At 42.4% G+C, this 16,975-nt stretch overlaps 2 protein-coding genes across 2 annotated transcripts; one reads left to right on the top strand and one right to left on the bottom strand.

Moving 5' to 3' along the window:
• The first annotated feature begins 8,277 nt into the window (after window positions 1-8,277).
• LOC133904141 (protein PHYTOCHROME KINASE SUBSTRATE 1-like) lies at window positions 8,278-10,144 on the top strand. Its single transcript, XM_062345648.1, has one exon. It carries the CDS (start codon window positions 8,654-8,656, stop codon window positions 9,887-9,889), a length of 1,236 nt encoding a protein of 411 aa, XP_062201632.1. The 5' UTR covers window positions 8,278-8,653; the 3' UTR covers window positions 9,890-10,144.
• Window positions 10,145-14,132: 3,988 nt separating this feature from the next.
• LOC133903922 (pectinesterase 31-like) lies at window positions 14,133-16,702 on the bottom strand. Its single transcript, XM_062345410.1, has 6 exons — window positions 16,329-16,702; window positions 15,630-15,734; window positions 15,461-15,538; window positions 15,192-15,379; window positions 14,817-14,990; window positions 14,133-14,504 (listed from the first exon to the last, which is right to left on the bottom strand). The coding sequence occupies exons 1-6, from the start codon at window positions 16,587-16,589 to the stop codon at window positions 14,342-14,344; spliced, it is 969 nt and encodes a 322-aa protein (XP_062201394.1). The 5' UTR covers window positions 16,590-16,702; the 3' UTR covers window positions 14,133-14,341.
• Between the last annotated feature and the right edge of the window lie 273 nt (window positions 16,703-16,975).

Genomic DNA, 16,975 nt, shown 5'->3' with positions numbered 1-16,975 from the left:
ATAAAATCGTGACTGGCATAGATGCGTAATATCTTGTTTTGTAGCATTAATTGCTATAGAGTGGGGTGTTGCTGATCGACTTAGCGTCACACGACAAATGAGACAGGGTTTGCAGAACGATCACGCAAGTGGATGAGTTTGTAGGCGATCTCACAGAAAGTTAGGACGAAACGGCTTGCCAGATGAGTTTGCAACGTACGGTGAGGAGATAGGTAGGGCTGCCGAGGTAAAGTAAGAGTAGGCATCCAAGAGGATGGGACGGGTCTTGTAATATCATCGACGCAAGGTGCAGTGCCTACGTCCTGTGTAATGATGATCTGAGAAAAGTATATTTAGCTAGGTATAGATCAGTAAAAAATAACTCTTTGTAAGTTCTCCTTCTCTTATATATAAAAAGGGTACTTATCTGTAACCAATTCAAAAATACTGATAACAAAATACACAGGACGTAGGGCTGTTATCTTTATGAGACCTGACCATGGATAACCCTTGTGTTCCTGAGTTCATCATAAATACACGCACACTGCAAACATTGTTCACGTGCCTATCAACCGGTACACCGAAATCAATGTTAGAGACTAACCCTTGATATGACTGGAAATCTATTGATTCACACCATGTTAATCGTGGACAAAATGCAGACTTTGGACAACTGCGGGATCCATAAGGTTCCCCAAATGCCAACAATGTGTAATATCAAGTATAATTCAAGAAGTTGTTTTGTTCATATTAACAAATTCTTCTATACTTGCAATGATCATGAGTTAATCCATGACCACGATGTAAAATGGCGTTTTGATCAGATCTTGCACTCCAAATTTAAATTTTGAAGTATAAGCAACGATAAGGTCTGATTTCGGTCAAACCTGTTACATGATTGAACTTCATAATCATTGAACAGTATATATTTTTAAATTTCTTAAGAATATTTACAAACTCTTATCATGATAACATAGGACGTAGGGTCCATAAACGAAGTTCGTATGGCTAAGATAAATGAGGCATGTTGTGGTCCACAAGTATATACGTGTGTCTCCTTGCTGCCTGAAATATTGCATGAAACATCCTAGGCAATATTTATTATTATTATTATTATTTCGTACTAGTATGTCTCCTCCGCCCGCATTTTATATAGTTTTTTTTCATTTCTAATAATTGTCGTTGTTATAATATTCATGTTACCCCACACTAATCAAACAAGATTTTAAAAGAATAACACATAGAAGATACAAGATGTAGTCCAATACCACTTCATTTTATTGATAATTGTATGTACATGGATGGGCAATATGTGACTAAATTTTCTACCGAGTCTGAATGCCCGTGCCTCCGTACACCTAGTTTAAGTTAAGTGTTCACATGTGTTGCACATTAGATAGGCCTATGTTATATCAGCCGTTTCTTTTTTTCCTTTTTTTCAAGGAAACTTCATGTGATATTTATAACCAAGAACACCTCCAAAACACAGGTCAAGAAAAAGGGAAGAAATCAAAGTCCAAGACTAAGAGGACAAGGAGCAAATGCCGCATTTCCCGTAGACAAATACTGCTCGCGATGTTTGATCACACCCGTGAACCGATAATCATTCGTTTCTGTCGATCCAAGCGACTCCAAATCGCAGCCCCAAACTCGGGAGTTTGGATGGATGCAGCGGAAACGGCCAGACTGGTTTTCAGTGTCTCGGCCATATTACGATCTGAATTTACGTCGTCAGTATATATTTCTTGGTAATCTTGTGCCACTTTCGCTCGTCGGAAATGAAAGATCGCGCAAGACCAGAAGAATCTTTGCAACTTTTATGTATATATATGCACGGTGGTGTTCAAAACACAAGATAACTTCAGTGATGGCTGCAGATTGTGAACTGTGTGAGTGGTTTCTTGAGCAGAGTGAATTGTTCCATGGGAAACACCTACAGCTGTAGCTAAACTGTTGCATGAAAGAACGGACAGTCCAACTCACACTATTCTGGTTAGAATTATTAGGGTGGCATATGTAATAATTTCTAATAAATTTTAAAAACTCATATTATAGAGAGGTAGTCTATGTTAAAGTTCATTCTCTATTAGTATTATATTGTTAATAGAGATAGAAGTGATGTTTTTCTTCCTATATATATATATATATATGTAAGGATCTCACCTCATTAGGTACACGTACAACTTAGACTATTAATTGAGAGTAGCTTAAAATTAGGAACGTTCTCATTACGTGAGTCTATATAAGAGTTAGAGTTTTACCTCTTTCTATCTCGGTTGTGCTACTGCTATAGTCTATTCCATTCTGACGTCGATGTGCACCGACGAACGGTGATATGCACCGACGAACGGGAGAGCAGAGGGCGAATAAGGTTTTGGGAAACGCTCCGTGTGATTGCTCAAGTTCTTCACCACGACTCGTCTTCCTAGTCGCTTAGACACTGGCCGCTGTCATCATCAACAAACTCAGCATGTCATCAACATGATCGATCGTGTCATCAACACAGTGCAACCAACATCTTCATCAACAGCCACAACGTAAGACCAGTACGTAAAAATCATGTTACTCGTACTTTATTTCCTACAATTCCTAATTTTCAGTATAGTAGATCTAGTCATATGTTGTGCTTTCATACACATATCTAGTTTATGCTATGATGATATGATCATATTAGTTTACCAGTTTCTGTGCATGAATTATTTATGGATTAAGTTAAACCTAAACATGCCTTATTTTTCCTACAATCCAAAAACCTTATTGTAGACATTTAGATTTATCAATGACTAGTTCTGTCGATGCACTGAGATCAGACAAGTTTTCTGGTGTGCACTTTAAAATATGACAAGTTAAGGTCACTCTATGGCTGACGGCTATGAATGTTTACAGGGTGGTTAATGGCAAGCTGAAAGAAATCTTTACTACTGAGCAGGAAAACGTGTTCACAGATGCCAATACACTTTTTGTAGGATGCATTCTTAGCGTTCTTGGTGATCTTCTTTGTGATGTGTACATGCACATACAAAGCACAAAGGAGCTATGGGACATACTGAATGCTAAATTTGGTGTATTAGATGTAGAAAATGAACGGTATATCATGGAGCAGTATCATGACTACAAGATGGTTAAAAATCGCTATGTAGTCGAGCAGGCTTATGAGGTTCAGTGCATCATGAAGGAACTCAAACTCCTCAATATCAATGTACCCAACAAGTTTATGGCTGGAGGCATCGTTGCCAAATTACCTCCTTTGTGAAGAAATTTTTCCACTGTTCTAAAGCACAAGAAACAAGAGATTACTATTGAGAGTTTGATCGCATCTCTTAATGTTGAAGGAGAAAGCTCGGGCTAAAGATGTGAGTCTAAAAGGAGGTGAGGGACAGACTAGCGCCAATATGATGCAAAAACCCTTCCACAACAAGAACAAAGGGAAAGATAATAAGCTAAATAAAACTACCACCTTCAAGAAGAAGAAGATGAATACAGTAAAACTATCTTTCTTTGTGTCTGGTGAGATTGGATATTTCACCAAGGATTGTCCAGACCACAAGGGAAGAAAGGCTCCACAAAAGCAGAACTCAAAGACTGCTAATGTGGTGACCATTGGCGAAGCTGGAAATGTTGTTGTAGGGTATGAAAATTTACCTTCAGTGTCTTTTCATATTTCAATCTACTAATTTATGGATTGATACAGGGGCCAATGTTCATATGTGTGCTGATATCTCAATATTCTCTTCTTATCAGGTCGTCTATGATTCTTTCATCCTAATGGGGAATGAGTCATATGCTTCTATTTATGGTGTTGACATAGTAGATCTGAAGTTTACTTTGGAAAAGATAGTGCAGCTGAGGAACGTGCAGCATGTCCCTACAATGAACAAGAATCTAGTTAGCGGCTTCCTTCTTTGTAGAGACAGGTCTAAGGTGGTGTTAGAGTCCAATAAAGTAGTAGTGTTAAAGCATAGATAATTTATTAGTAAAATCTATGAGAGTGGAGGCCTGTTCCGATTTTCCCTTTCTGATTTCAGCAATAAGTCTGTGAACCATATTTGTGGCAATGTTAATGATTATGCTAGTGTTTGGCATTCGCGGTTATGTCATTTGAACTTTGGTTCTATGACTTAACTTTTCAGCATGAGTTTAATTCCAAATTTTTTCATAGTCAAATGTTCTAAGTGTCATAGTTGTGTGCAATCAAAACAACCTCGTAAGCTCCACAAGGCACCTGAGGAGAGAAATTTATCACCTCTAGAACTCATTTATTTAGATCTGTGTGAAATAAATAGTGTGCTGATGAATGGTGGAAAAAGATATATCATGACTTTGATTGATGATGCGACTAGATATTGCTATGCTTATTTGTTGAAAACGAAAGATGAGGCTCTATATCACTTTAAAATATATAAGGAATAAGTTGAGAATCAACTAGAGAGAAAGATCAAAAGAATTAGGTCGGATTGTGGTGAAGAGTATTTATCTAGTGATTTCAACTTATTCTGTGAGAAATATAAGATTATTTATGAGATGACGCCTCCCTATTCACCCCAATCAAACGGGATTACCGAAAGAAAGAACCACATGTTGACTACTTGGTTAATGCTATGTTAGAAACTGCGAGATTATCTAAGGCATGATGAGGGGAGGCCCTGTTGACTTCATGTCATGTCCTGAATAAAGTTCCTCTCAAGGATAAGGAGAAAATCACATTTGAAAAATGGGAAGCGAGCAAGCCATCACTTTCTTATTTGCGCACTTAGGGATGCTTGACGAAAGTCAATGTACCAATAACTAAAAAGGGTAAGCTCGGACCTAAAACAATGGATTGTGTTTTTTTATATGCTCATCGGAGCATTGCTTATAGGTTTTTAGTGGTTAAATCTGATGTACTTGACGTGCATGTCGCTACAATGATTGAGTCTCGTGATGCAACGTTTTTTGAGCACATATTTCATATAAAGATTTACATAGCATGTCTAGACTATCTTCTGAGATAATTTCTGAACCTACTCTACCTCTTGAATTTTTGAACAAACACATGAGCAAGATTCTGAGGAGGATGGCAGTGATGCTTCAAGGGGGAAAGGACTGCAAAGTCTTTTGGTGATGATTTCACTGTGTACCTTGTGGATGACACTCATAAGTCTATTTCAGAAGCATTTGTATCTCTAGATGCAAACTACTAAAAGGAGGCTGTTCGGAGCGAAATGGATTCCATCCTCGCAAATGGGACTTGGGAGGTCACAGAACGACTATATGGTTGCAAATCTGTTGGTTGCAAGTGGGTGTTCAAGAAGAAGCTTAGGCCCGATGGTACTATTGAAAAACACAAGGCTCGTCTTGTGGCCAAGGGTTATACCCAAAAGGAAGGTGAAGACTTCTTTGACATTTATTCACCTGTTGCAGATTGACTACTATCCGAGTGCTACTTTCCGTGGCTGCCTCACATGGTCTCATCATTCATCAGATGGACGTTAAGACAGTTTTTCTTAATGGAGAGTTGGACAAGGAAATTTATATGGAACAATCTGATGGGTTTGTAGTAAAAAGTCAAGAATGCATGCTGTGTAAGTTGTTCAAGTCCTTGTATGACCTTAAACAAGCTCCTAAACAATGGCATGAGAAGTTCAATAGAACTTTAACATCTGCAGGCTTTTCGGTCAATGAGGTAGATAAATGTGTGTACTATCGCCATGGTAGGGGTGAGGGAGCTATATTATGCTTGTATGTTGATGATATACTGATATTTGGGACAAACCTTGACGTGGTTAATGATGTCAAGTCTTTTCTTATCTCAAAGCTTTGATATGAAAGATCTAGGTGAGGCTGATATAATCTTAAACATCAAGTTAATCAAATGAGAGAATGAGATTACTCTTATACAATCTCATTATGTTGAGAAGGTCTTGAGCCGCTTTGGCTACCAGGACCGTAAGTCTTCTCCAACACCTTATGATCCCAGTGTGATACTTCGAAAGAATAAGAAAAGTGGCAGGAACTAACTAAGATGCTCCTAGATTATTGGATCGCTCATGTACCTAGCTGGTTCTACATGCCTGACATCTTATTTGATGTGAGCAAATTGAGTCACTTTATTTCTAACCCGGGTGATGAACATCGGCGTGCGCTTAAGCGAGTCATGTGCTATTTGCTTGGTACTATGAGTCATGGTCTTCACTATTTCGGGTACCCATCGATATTGGAGGGTTATAGTGATACAAATTCGATATCTAATACCGATAAGATTTATGCCACAAGTGGATATGTATTCACTCTAGGTAGTGCTACTGTGTCATGAAGGTCTTGCAAACATACCATCTTGACGAGGTTAACTATGGAAGCAGAACTCACTACATTAGACACAGCCACTGTTGAGGCAGAATGGCTGCGTGAGTTGTTGATGGACTTACCTGTGGTTGATAAACCGGTACCGGCTATCCTTATGAACTGTGATAATCAGACGATTATTATCAAAGTAAAAAATTCTAAGGATAATGACAAGTCCTCAAGGCACGTAAAGAGACGATTGAAGTCTGTCAGGAAATTGAAAAACTCTAGAGTGATAACTTTGGATTATATCCAAACAGCTAAAAACCTGGCAGATCCCTTTACAAAGGGACTATCACGGAGTGTGATAGATAATGCATCGAAGGAGATGCGTATGAGACCCATGTGAGTTATACCATAGTGGTAACCCAACCTATGTGATCACATGAATTAGGACTAGGGAAGAATAAGCTATTGGTCTAACTGGAGGAGAGTATCTTTGTTGTTTGACCCACTCGAGTGAAGATGAAATACTCTCAAAGATATGTAAGGTAGGTTGGCTATTGCCTTAATGTGTTCTATTGGCTTTAAGTAGCTAAGATGCTGACTTACAGGGCATTCTTGAAAGAACACACTTATATGAGTATGACTGTTGGTCGCAGTCTATGAGATTTGGGTGATCTCTAGTAAACTCATGAATAGACCATGGAGTAGGACTTATATGCTCCACCCACGGGGTAGCCTACTGGCAGCCAAGTATCAGTTATGACTTTAAGTAAAACTTGTTTGCACAAAACTTGCAATTCAAGGTATAGTCCATTGTTCAAGTTGTGAATGAGTGTAGCTTGATGTTCTAGGTGGATGTTTAACTTAACAGTCTCCGCTGAAACACTAGTATATCAAACAATAGTGGAAAACTGACAATTCTCTATGAGAATTTGACATCTGCTGGGGGATTGTTAGAATTATTGGGACCGACCCATGTAATAAATCCTAATAAATCTCAAAGACCTATATTGTGGAGAGGTGACCCATGTTGAGACCAACCCTCTATTAGTACCATATTGCTAATGGAGGTAGATGTGGTGATTTTTTTCTATATATATGCAAGGACCCTCACCTCATTAGATACACGTACAACATAGACTGCTAATTGAGAGTAGCCATAAAATTAGAAACATTCTCATTACATGAGTCTATATAAGAGTTAGGCTTTTGCCTCTTTCTCTCTCGGTTGTGTTGCCGCTATAGTCTATTCCATTCCCGCGTCGACATGCACCGACAAATAGGAGAGCAGGTCTCCGAAACCCTTGCTCTTGAGATCTTGCACCGGAAAAGGGCGAATAAGGTTATTAGAAAGCGTTCCACGCGATTGCTCAAGTTCTTCACCACGGCTCGTCTTCCTAGTCGCTTATGCGCTGCCTACTGTCATCGTCAACAAACTCAGCACATCATCAGCAAGATCGATCGTACCGTCAACACAGTGCAACCAGCATCTTGATCAAACTCCACAATACAGTACGAGTACGTAAAAACCATGTTACTCGTATTTTATTTTCTACGATTTCTAATTTTAAGTTTAGTAGATCTAGTCATATGTTGTACTTTCGTACACATATCTAGATTATGCTATGATGATATAATCATATTAGTTTATCATTTTTTGCTCATGAATTATTTATAGATTAAATTAAATCTAAATGTGTCTTATTTTTCCAATAATTCCAGATTGTACCTTGTGCTTCCTTGTCTCCTTACCTTTCATTTTCTGCCAAAAATGCTACCGGCCTCTGAATCACAAAATTCCTCTGGAAAATTAGCATGCAGACAACAACCCTTATCATCTCAAATCTTACCTGGAGGCAAGCACCATGCCATCATTGTTCCTCAAATTTCCTTTGTGTCTCACATGCGGAGATTGACAGGAAACGGCCATTGTTTCTCTGTCCCCTCAAGGAGGTCACTTTCATAGTCACACTGCAGAACAGTTTCAAATTAAGTTGTTAGCAAGTGTGTCAAGACTACATCGAGCTCTCATGACTTGTGGACGTCATGGCACCGGCTACCGACTCCGTTTCAGATTTGTACGGGTCCTAAAAATTTTAAGAAATGTTGCGAAAAAAACAAATGGCCATCAGTGCTCCAACCATGCTGTCTGCAATGCAAACAAGTTCACAGCCTCCCATCTCCTCCCTGTTGCCTTCACAGTTGCTTCACGGAGACAAATTAGCAATAAATTTTGTCTGTTGAATAATGAAATAGTTTTTGGTAAATAAACAGTTGGTGAAATTTATGTGTCTACATATATTGTTTCTGGTGATGTCTATATAAGTGTGCCTATTCACAGCATTTCTTTTGTGGCACCATTTTCTTGATACTTGTACTAGTGGTGTACTAGTGGTTTAGTTGCACGATGGAGATGGAGCGATCAAGAAATGGTGGTGGCAAGGTGGTCACATTCGAGGATGCGATGATCGGGCAGCGCCGGAACGGCTCCCGCTCGACGCACCTTGACATCGGCCGCGACGTCGACGCCGACCGTGTGGCGCGGCCGCTGCCGCCTCTGAGCATGGGGAGTCGGCGGCGCACGTACGCCGACGGCGAGCTCGACGTGTTCGCCGCCGAGTGGTACTTCAAGGGCGCGATGGACGGCGACCAGCGCAATGGGGACGTTGATGCCGCGGTGGTGGTGCCCGTGGAGGCTGTCGATGCCAGGCCGGCCGTGGCGGTGGCCAAGCCCGCTGGGACGCGCGCGTCAGAGGCGAGCCTAAGCGCGAGCTCGGCGGCCAGCGCCAACAGCCAGACCGTGCTCCTCCGGGGCGGGCACCGCCGTCACGGCTACCGTGACAAGAAGTGCTGCCTCCAGGTCGGCGTGCTCATGCGTACATGCTCTGGGAAGCGCTCGGTGCGCGTCGACGGCGGCGCGGCGAAGGAAGTCCCCGGCACTGGTGAGCCGGCGGCGAGCAAGATCGATTGGTACAGAGAGCTGAGGATGCAGAAGGCTGCCCTTGGGCTCGCAGGAGATGGCAGCATCCATGGAGTGGTGGCTGCTGGTCTCCCGCCAAATTTAAATCTTGGCACAGCGAAAGTGGCTGCCATCGGGAGGGAGATTATACGAGAGGACAAGGCGGCCGAGCTCACCTGCTCAAGCTCTAGGAGGAGAAGCTTTACCTTCGTGGCTCCGGTCAGAGCTAACGCGCTGGCGAGCGACCGTGGCGGCGATGCCAGCGGAGGAGGCAAAGGTGGCGGCGACGACGACGACGACGACGACGGCGTCGGGAGCGAGTCGAGCTCGGACCTGTTTGAGATCAAGAGCCTCAAGATCGACGACTGCCCCTACGAGCCCAGCGAGGCAAGCATCCAGTGGAGCGTGGTGACCGCGAGCGCCGCGGACGCGTCGGAGTGCGGTGACCGCGTCTCAGCCAGATGGATCAGCGGCGGCAACAACGGCGGCCGTGGTGGTGGGAGGGGCCCTCCAGTGGCCGGGAGGCAGCAACGGGACCGGCCGGTCGGGATGCTCGCGGGGTGCGTCAGCCACAGGGCGGTGGACGTGTCGGCGGCGACGGCAGTGTCGAACGCGCCGTCCACCGTAGCGATGCGGCGGCGCAGTGCGAGTGAAGGATTCCAGAAGGCACGGAGTGGAGCCTGATACTTTGTTCCCTTTTTTGCTTGTGTCGATTCATACCATCGTAATTATTTACTTCCGCAGTACAAAGGCTATGAGATCTATGTAAAATAAAAATAGTACTGTACCTCATAGTAAATTGCATGGTAGGTTCTTCCTTGAATTTTGTAAAGAGCGTATATATATATATATATATAGACTGGAGAACTCATGTTCGCGTTGTGTTTGTTTGTCTGTACCAAGTGATATATGAATGGGATAATCTTAGATCAAGATGTATATATCCTTTTTGTTGGGTGTATTGTATCAACTCACCTACGACAAGTCATCCCACTCGAGAGAATGTACTCCTAAGATGCTATACCATCTAGTTGGATAAAATTGATTGAATAATGTTGTATATAAGCCCATCTACAACACAAGCAGGGTTCACGAATTCGCTTGGTCATCGAAATGCGGTGGCCGGCGAATTCTCTGAATTTCACGAATATCGGTAAAAATTTGATGAAATTCGGTATCAATTGGATGGATTTTGTCAAATTTTCAGAAAAAAATCAAATTTTGAATTTGGATCGGACCAAAATGTGGCCAAAGAATGCGGTGCAGACCGAGTTTGTCAAAAATAGCAAATTTAAGTGGTTTTCGACGAATTTGTGAACCCTGAACACAAGTGCTTGAAGCGATGTCTGTTAAAATACAGTTGTTTTTCTTGCCACACTTATGATGAATATGGTGTTTATCCTGTATCATCAATGCTTGATGGTACTAATGTTGTTGCACATGTAACTATCATCCATTGATAGAACACTTAACCAAACTCAGAGGAAACTTGTATGCAACCTTGTTTTGGCAAGTCAAACACTTAAGCGAAAGTTGGAGAGGCTATAGTGGTTAGTCAACGGGCACAGGGGTATTTGAAAACATATATAACTTACAACAGTTAGACGGTAAGGAATTGATATGCATGTGTATATTTGAAAAACCTCCTGACTTGCAAGTGGATGTAATTTTCCTATAACAAATCGGATTTACATGAGGGGGTGATACTGATTTTTGTCATTTTTGTCTTTTTCTTTCCGATTTGTCATTTTTATATCTCATGAACTAAAAAGAGTTTAGCCTTGAATTTTTATATGCATGTGTGTCACCCCCTTATGTACATGTGTGATTTTTTTCCGATGTTTTCAGTGCATCTAAACATGTTTTTTAGAGAGTTTTCACGGTTTGCACCAAAGAATTGGTTTGCACTGAAATTTTCCCCATTTTGTAAACCTCCAAAGGTTGACTACAAGTCCTACTGTTGTATTCAGTCGACTACAAAAACTTCGATCTCTAGGTGAAACTATGTGTTGATTCACCGTCCAGACTCCTAAGTATGGATTCTCATCTCAATGCTACATCCAACGGTGCCAAACTTAGAAGGAGACGCTCCTAGAAGAGAAAATGAATGTCCCATTACTTTACTTTCTCTTATAAGAATTAAAGAAATATTATGAAAACCACCAGTAATCGGTCCATGGTACACCTACTACTACAGAAAAGATCATTTGTATCATATTATCACTGCTGGTACTGTTATAACCGACAGTGATAATTTATCACTACCAATTCATAAGCTTAAGGGGCACATAAAAAGCCAAGCCAATAAGAACCAACACTAATACATCGCTATCGGCTCATAACACAAACCAGTAATGATGTATCAGTACCGATTCATAACAAGAACTAGAAGTGATACCAGAACAAAAAATTCGTGCGGTTTCCATTGTCGTATGGTTTCCAGCCCCCGCCTACTCGGCTTCTTCCAAAAAACTTTAAATTTAACTCTTCAGCTCCAACTGATCACTCATCTCTCTCTCTATCTCTCCCCCCCTCTCTCTCTTCCAGCCTCTCCCCCTCCATCACCGTCGCCACCACAATAGACCCAAGTCCACCACCATCTCCGACTCCAACGCCCATTCCATGCTCCCCTTCGCCACGACCACCATCTCTAGCTACACTACCCATCCCGCTCTTTTGTCCAATGATGAAGCTCTAGCGTTGTCCTCGGACTTCGGATTGGTAGGGTCCCCCTCCGATGACGAAGTTTAGGACTTCTTCATCGATGAGTCAAAGCCAAAGAGGCGCCAGAGCTCGGATGAAGAGGAGGACAAGGAGGAGGATGACGACGACGGTGACAACGACATCAACTTCTTATTCATTATTGTGGCTGATCCCAACTAGCCGTGGGCGTAGGCACGTGACGGGAGTGGTTCTTTTGTGATGATGGTGAACCAAAAGTTTTAAGGTTCCTTTTGTGCACGTGCAGCACGTCGTATGTTTTGGTGTACAGTGACTTAATTAATTATTAGTATGATTTGAACTAGTGCTTCTAGATTAGTAATATAAAGCTTAGTTAAGTATTGCCTCCCTGTTTCAATTTTGATTTTTTTTCAGGATTAGGTATCACTGCCAGTTTATAGCTAAAACTGGCAGTGAAAAGATATATCAATCGGCAGATTAAAAACAAGAACCAGTCGTGATTCAAACTATCACTACTAGTTGGAGCTACGAACCAACTATAATATAGTTTTTGAACCAACAGTAATGATTCTTTTCCATAACATTGACCTAAGTTAAATAGTTACATTTAACACCATAAGAATGAACCGACCCGACATAATCCAATGACCAATTCTTACGGCTACTCGCCTTCCTACTCATGGAGGCCGCCCCCCCCCCCCCCCCCACCTTTCACCTCTAATCCGGTGGTGTGACATCACTATATTTCTTAGGTGTGAGTTTGCAACATGGTTAGATAGACATACGGGGTGGTAAATACAGTTATGAAACTTTATATGAGTTGGCTTCAAAAACAAAAACCTTTATATGAGTTATTTTCCGATTTGGGCCAGCTTTCCCAGATTTTATTTTTAATTGATCCAAACGATTTTGTTTGAATACCGATCCAGACAAGAGAGCCTAATCCGTACCCATACACGCAAACGAAAACCAAAGCTAGCACGGCACTGGCATTTACGTGTTGCTGGCAAGCCGTTGCAATCGATCTGTGCCCATCATCACCACAGCGACCCCTGCCCCGGAGTGGCGGCCATGCGCACGCACGCCCGTCACCCCGGCCTGGACCGGATGGCGATACGACTGGATCCACATGGCCGGCATCACAAGCCAAATTCGACGATGGAGATGCAACAACCATACACGCAATGCCATTGGCCATTTCCATTTGTGTCCCAAGTCTAGAGAGAGAGAGATGATAGCTTAAGCTAGGCTAGAGAGAGAGAGAGAGTTCATATCTTCAGTTAGGCTCCCGTAGTTTTCCAGAGAAAATATTAAAGAACAGGATGGAGAAAGAGAGTTATCGAGTGTTTGGTTGGAGGAGTGGGTTCACGATGGATTATCCGAACCTAGCTAACTTGTTTGGTGGTTTGAGGAGTGTAATAGGTTGATCTATCATCATCTCATTCCTCACAAGAAAGTGTAATAACGAGGGATAGTATGATCCTACCAAAATTATGCTATGATAGACCATCACCATCCTATCCAGAATAAGTTGATACTTCAAACCAAACATCCCAGTAGGCTCTCATCTTGTCTGACAGATCTCTGATATGTGAGCGTCATATCCCTTCTGTTACTGTTGCGGCTCATGACTTGCAAGAAAGAAAGAGCCGTGGTGTTTGTTGAAGCATGAGCATCACGGCGCTGCTCTCAGACAGCTCTTCGTCAAGTTCTAACAAAACAATGCATTCACTAGCAACCAGTTAATGATCTCTTGGAAAACATTGTCCTAGGAAATTTGGTGCATAGTCAAAAGTCTTTGCAAATTAAATTTCCCATCGAAGATGAATCTGAACTGAACGGATGAGAATGAGACCATCCAAAATCCAGTATTTCGTAGAAAAAAAGCATCCAAATGCACATTGAGGGAAATTGGGAATGCAAGAATTTCGTAGGGTTCTTGCAAGCAGAAGTATAAATCATAAGTAATTCCTTTGAAAATCTTCCTATCCCAGTAGCCATGTCACAAAGGAAAAAAAGATCTTGCTTACGCCATCGTCAGATTGAACAAGTTCTTATGATTTTGGTCAAAACTTACACCTATAATTTTGCAGACTAGAATCTGCATACTGGTGCAGCTGAAATGCGCCCAGAAGTTAGCTACAAGCCTGCATCATGCACCATTACCACTAAACATTCGGGAATTTTGAATTTGATTAAGTCAATGTATCTTCAGTGGAAAAGAAAGTAGCATTACTCATGAGAGTTTGAACAACATGCTTTCCGTATTTCAGAGTAGTTCTCAAATCAGTCACAGGCTCAAAGCTCACAACAAAATATTTCGCTCTCCTCAATATAATCAACGTGGGTACCAAGTACCAACAGATCAAATGTTACAAAAATTATAATACATCCTCCAAATTCATTTATTAAATGGACTAGGAAGGAGGCATGAATTAGGACCCTGGAATCAAACTATGCCGAGGCCGGCATTCTTATTGCCATCATCTGGAGGAGCCATGGCCTATCGAGGTCTGGATCAATGAAAGTGTGTGCGAGGAACTGCTCTGCTTCAACATCGAGCAATTGTCTACACCATGCCACTCGGTTTGATGGGCGGAAGCCTGGCCCTGAGCACCTGCAGAAAAATAACCATACAAGTGTTAGCACTACAGTCTACAGCACCCTGACCTGAACACACTACGTTCATAGCAACACAAACATATTGACGTGTATCATAGAGTATCAAGTGGGTGCTAAGAACACTATAATCAGTCAAATCACAATGATTTCAAAAACATATGTCCATATTTTTCATGAGAGATCAATATATGTCAGGGGCAAGAAAATAACATGAAAGTTCCTCTTTAATTTAGTACCATTTAAGGTAAATATCAATAGCGGATAGTTAGATGAGAAAAAGGTTTCTGAATTCTGATTATCCAATTACCTGTACTCATAGAAGCAAGCAGTTCGTTCATTCTCGGATTTGTCCCAATTATGCCACCCAGCAGGCTTAATGCAGCGATCCATAAAAGTGTATGCAAATACAACCCTCCCAAAGGGCCCCCATGGCCGACCTAGGAACATATATCCAGCTTCTCCATTTCCAGTAATAATACACCTGAGATTCGTCCAAGTGTCAAAACAGTCAGGGAATAAAAATGGTACGATAAAATGCCAAGCTACATATCAAGCTTCTTACAAAAGTAATCAAGCAAATCAAGTCTCAGAAATTTCGAAAAGGTTTCAGTGCCTTAATAAACAAAATTACATAGGATGGATAAATAATGAGTAAGAATGATCATGACGCATCGCAACTCACCTCAAGAATACATAGCCAGTAGATTCTGAAGTGGATTTCCGGCTATGAGCAGTAATATATCCCGTTGATTTGCAGTGGATATGACAATGCTCCAAAAGGGAAATAGAGTTACCAAAGATGAAGTCACAATTGCCTTCAATATAACAGTCTCTTAAGTATTGTTTTCCAGAATGCAAATATAATGTGTCCTGACAGATTTTTGTTCGGTATTAGAGTCTAAAAGAATATAAAAAATAGTTTTGATTCAAGAGGTGACGAAACAGACGTACCTGCCAACCAAGGAACCGACAATTGTAGAAAGCGCACCTATCTGCAGTCACCCGGACTGCAACTGCCTGTCCAGATCCCTGTATCACGACTTGCACACATCACCATCCCATCTCACACCTATGACATGATCATCTCTTTCAGCAAGGAGAACAAGTGAGCAACCCATACCTGGGGAGCGGAGTTCTCAAATGTGATATTCTCTGCAATGAAATCCTCCCCCTCAACAATAAAGGTACCACATCCAAACGTTCCCGTCCCAATAACTCTGGACGACTGTATAAGAGAAAATGGCACAGTTGATCATTTTGGGAGATACTAGAATTACTGAAAATATTACACAAAAGGAACACCTTAACACAGTTAGCAGAACTCTGTCGTGAAACATAGGTGGTGGCTACAGCCTTGCCAACTCAAATTTCCATATGTGCCCATAGGAGAATTCTCATATATCTCAGCTAAAATTGGTGAAACCATGTGGGAACAATTTCCCTCTTGTTTCTATGCACCGACAGTATTATCTAAGCTAATAGGAGAAGTCTTAGGATGGTACTATTTTAACAGGAAGGGATGGAAACACACACCTTTAAACTCCTCAAGGTTCAGATTCAAACGACTTTGATCAAACTATGTGGCAAAAGAAGCATCCAGGTGCACGTGTTGTAAAGCACCCAGTTAAACACAGTGAAGGCCCATGTGCTTAGCAACTAAAGTTCGTGTAAGCTATGTCACGACGGCAGTCCTTCAAATCTTGCCAGTAACCGGTCGAGCGATTCCTGTAAAGCGTGGCACGCGCGGGCAAGTGCGATTCCTCTCCCGCATTTTGTCGAGCAGGATGCGGCCGGGCGGGCACACAGACGCGACACGTACCTGGGAGTGCTTGATGCGGGTGGCGGTATTGTCCCAGGATACGACGGTGGCCTCCGGCGACGCGCCGGCGAGCGTGATGAGGTTCTTGGTCTTGGCGACGTAGACGGGCTCCCTGTACACCCCGGGCGCCAGGCGGATGACGACGCGCGCGCGGTTGCCCAGTGGCACCGCGTCCACCGCCGCCTGCACCGTCGGGAACGCATCCCCGTCTGCACCTCCCCCGCCCCCCGGCACCACCCGCAGCACCCGCCGCTGCGCCATGGGAACGGACGGATCGGTCCGCGCGCGGGCGGAAGCGAAGACTACGGTTTCTTGGACTCGCCTCGCGCGTTCCGGTGGTTGGTGTAACAGTCAGTTTGGCGTTGGCGCCGCGTGGTCCTGCGTGGCGGCTTAAATAGCCGGTCTGCAGCTTTGAATCACACCAGGCTGACGACCGGTTCTCTATTCTCTTGTGTGCTTCTTTTCCTGTGGGTGGTGGGTGCCATCAGCCAAACTTGCTGTCATTTTTTTTCTTTTTTAGAATATTCTTACAACCACCTATTTTTCCCGTTGTTTAGTTAGGGGTATTTGATATAGCTCCAACTCTAAACTCTACAGATTTAGACGGAGCTCTGCCAAACACCTTAGTTTCACTAATTTTTGAAGCA

The sequence above is a fragment of the Phragmites australis genome, chromosome 21 (genome assembly GCF_958298935.1).
Source record: "Phragmites australis chromosome 21, lpPhrAust1.1, whole genome shotgun sequence".
NCBI classification, from domain to species: domain Eukaryota; kingdom Viridiplantae; phylum Streptophyta; class Magnoliopsida; order Poales; family Poaceae; genus Phragmites; species Phragmites australis.
Note: the sequence above shows the minus strand (reverse complement) of the source record. Positions and strands in the feature narration are given on the sequence as shown.

Excerpts from the sequence above, each read along its gene's own strand:
- LOC133904141 (XM_062345648.1), top strand. The coding sequence starts at position 8,654 with ATGGAGATGGAGCGATCAAGAAATGGTGGTGGCAAGGTGGTCACATTC.
- LOC133903922 (XM_062345410.1), bottom strand. The coding sequence starts at position 16,589 with ATGGCGCAGCGGCGGGTGCTGCGGGTGGTGCCGGGGGGCGGGGGAGGT. Across the intron at positions 15,735-16,328 it reads CCCGCATCAAGCACTCCCAG|TCGTCCAGAGTTATTGGGAC; the intron begins GTACGTGTCGCG and ends TCTCTTATACAG. Across the intron at positions 14,991-15,191 it reads ACTGGCTATGTATTCTTGAG|GTGTATTATTACTGGAAATG; the intron begins GTGAGTTGCGAT and ends GACGAATCTCAG.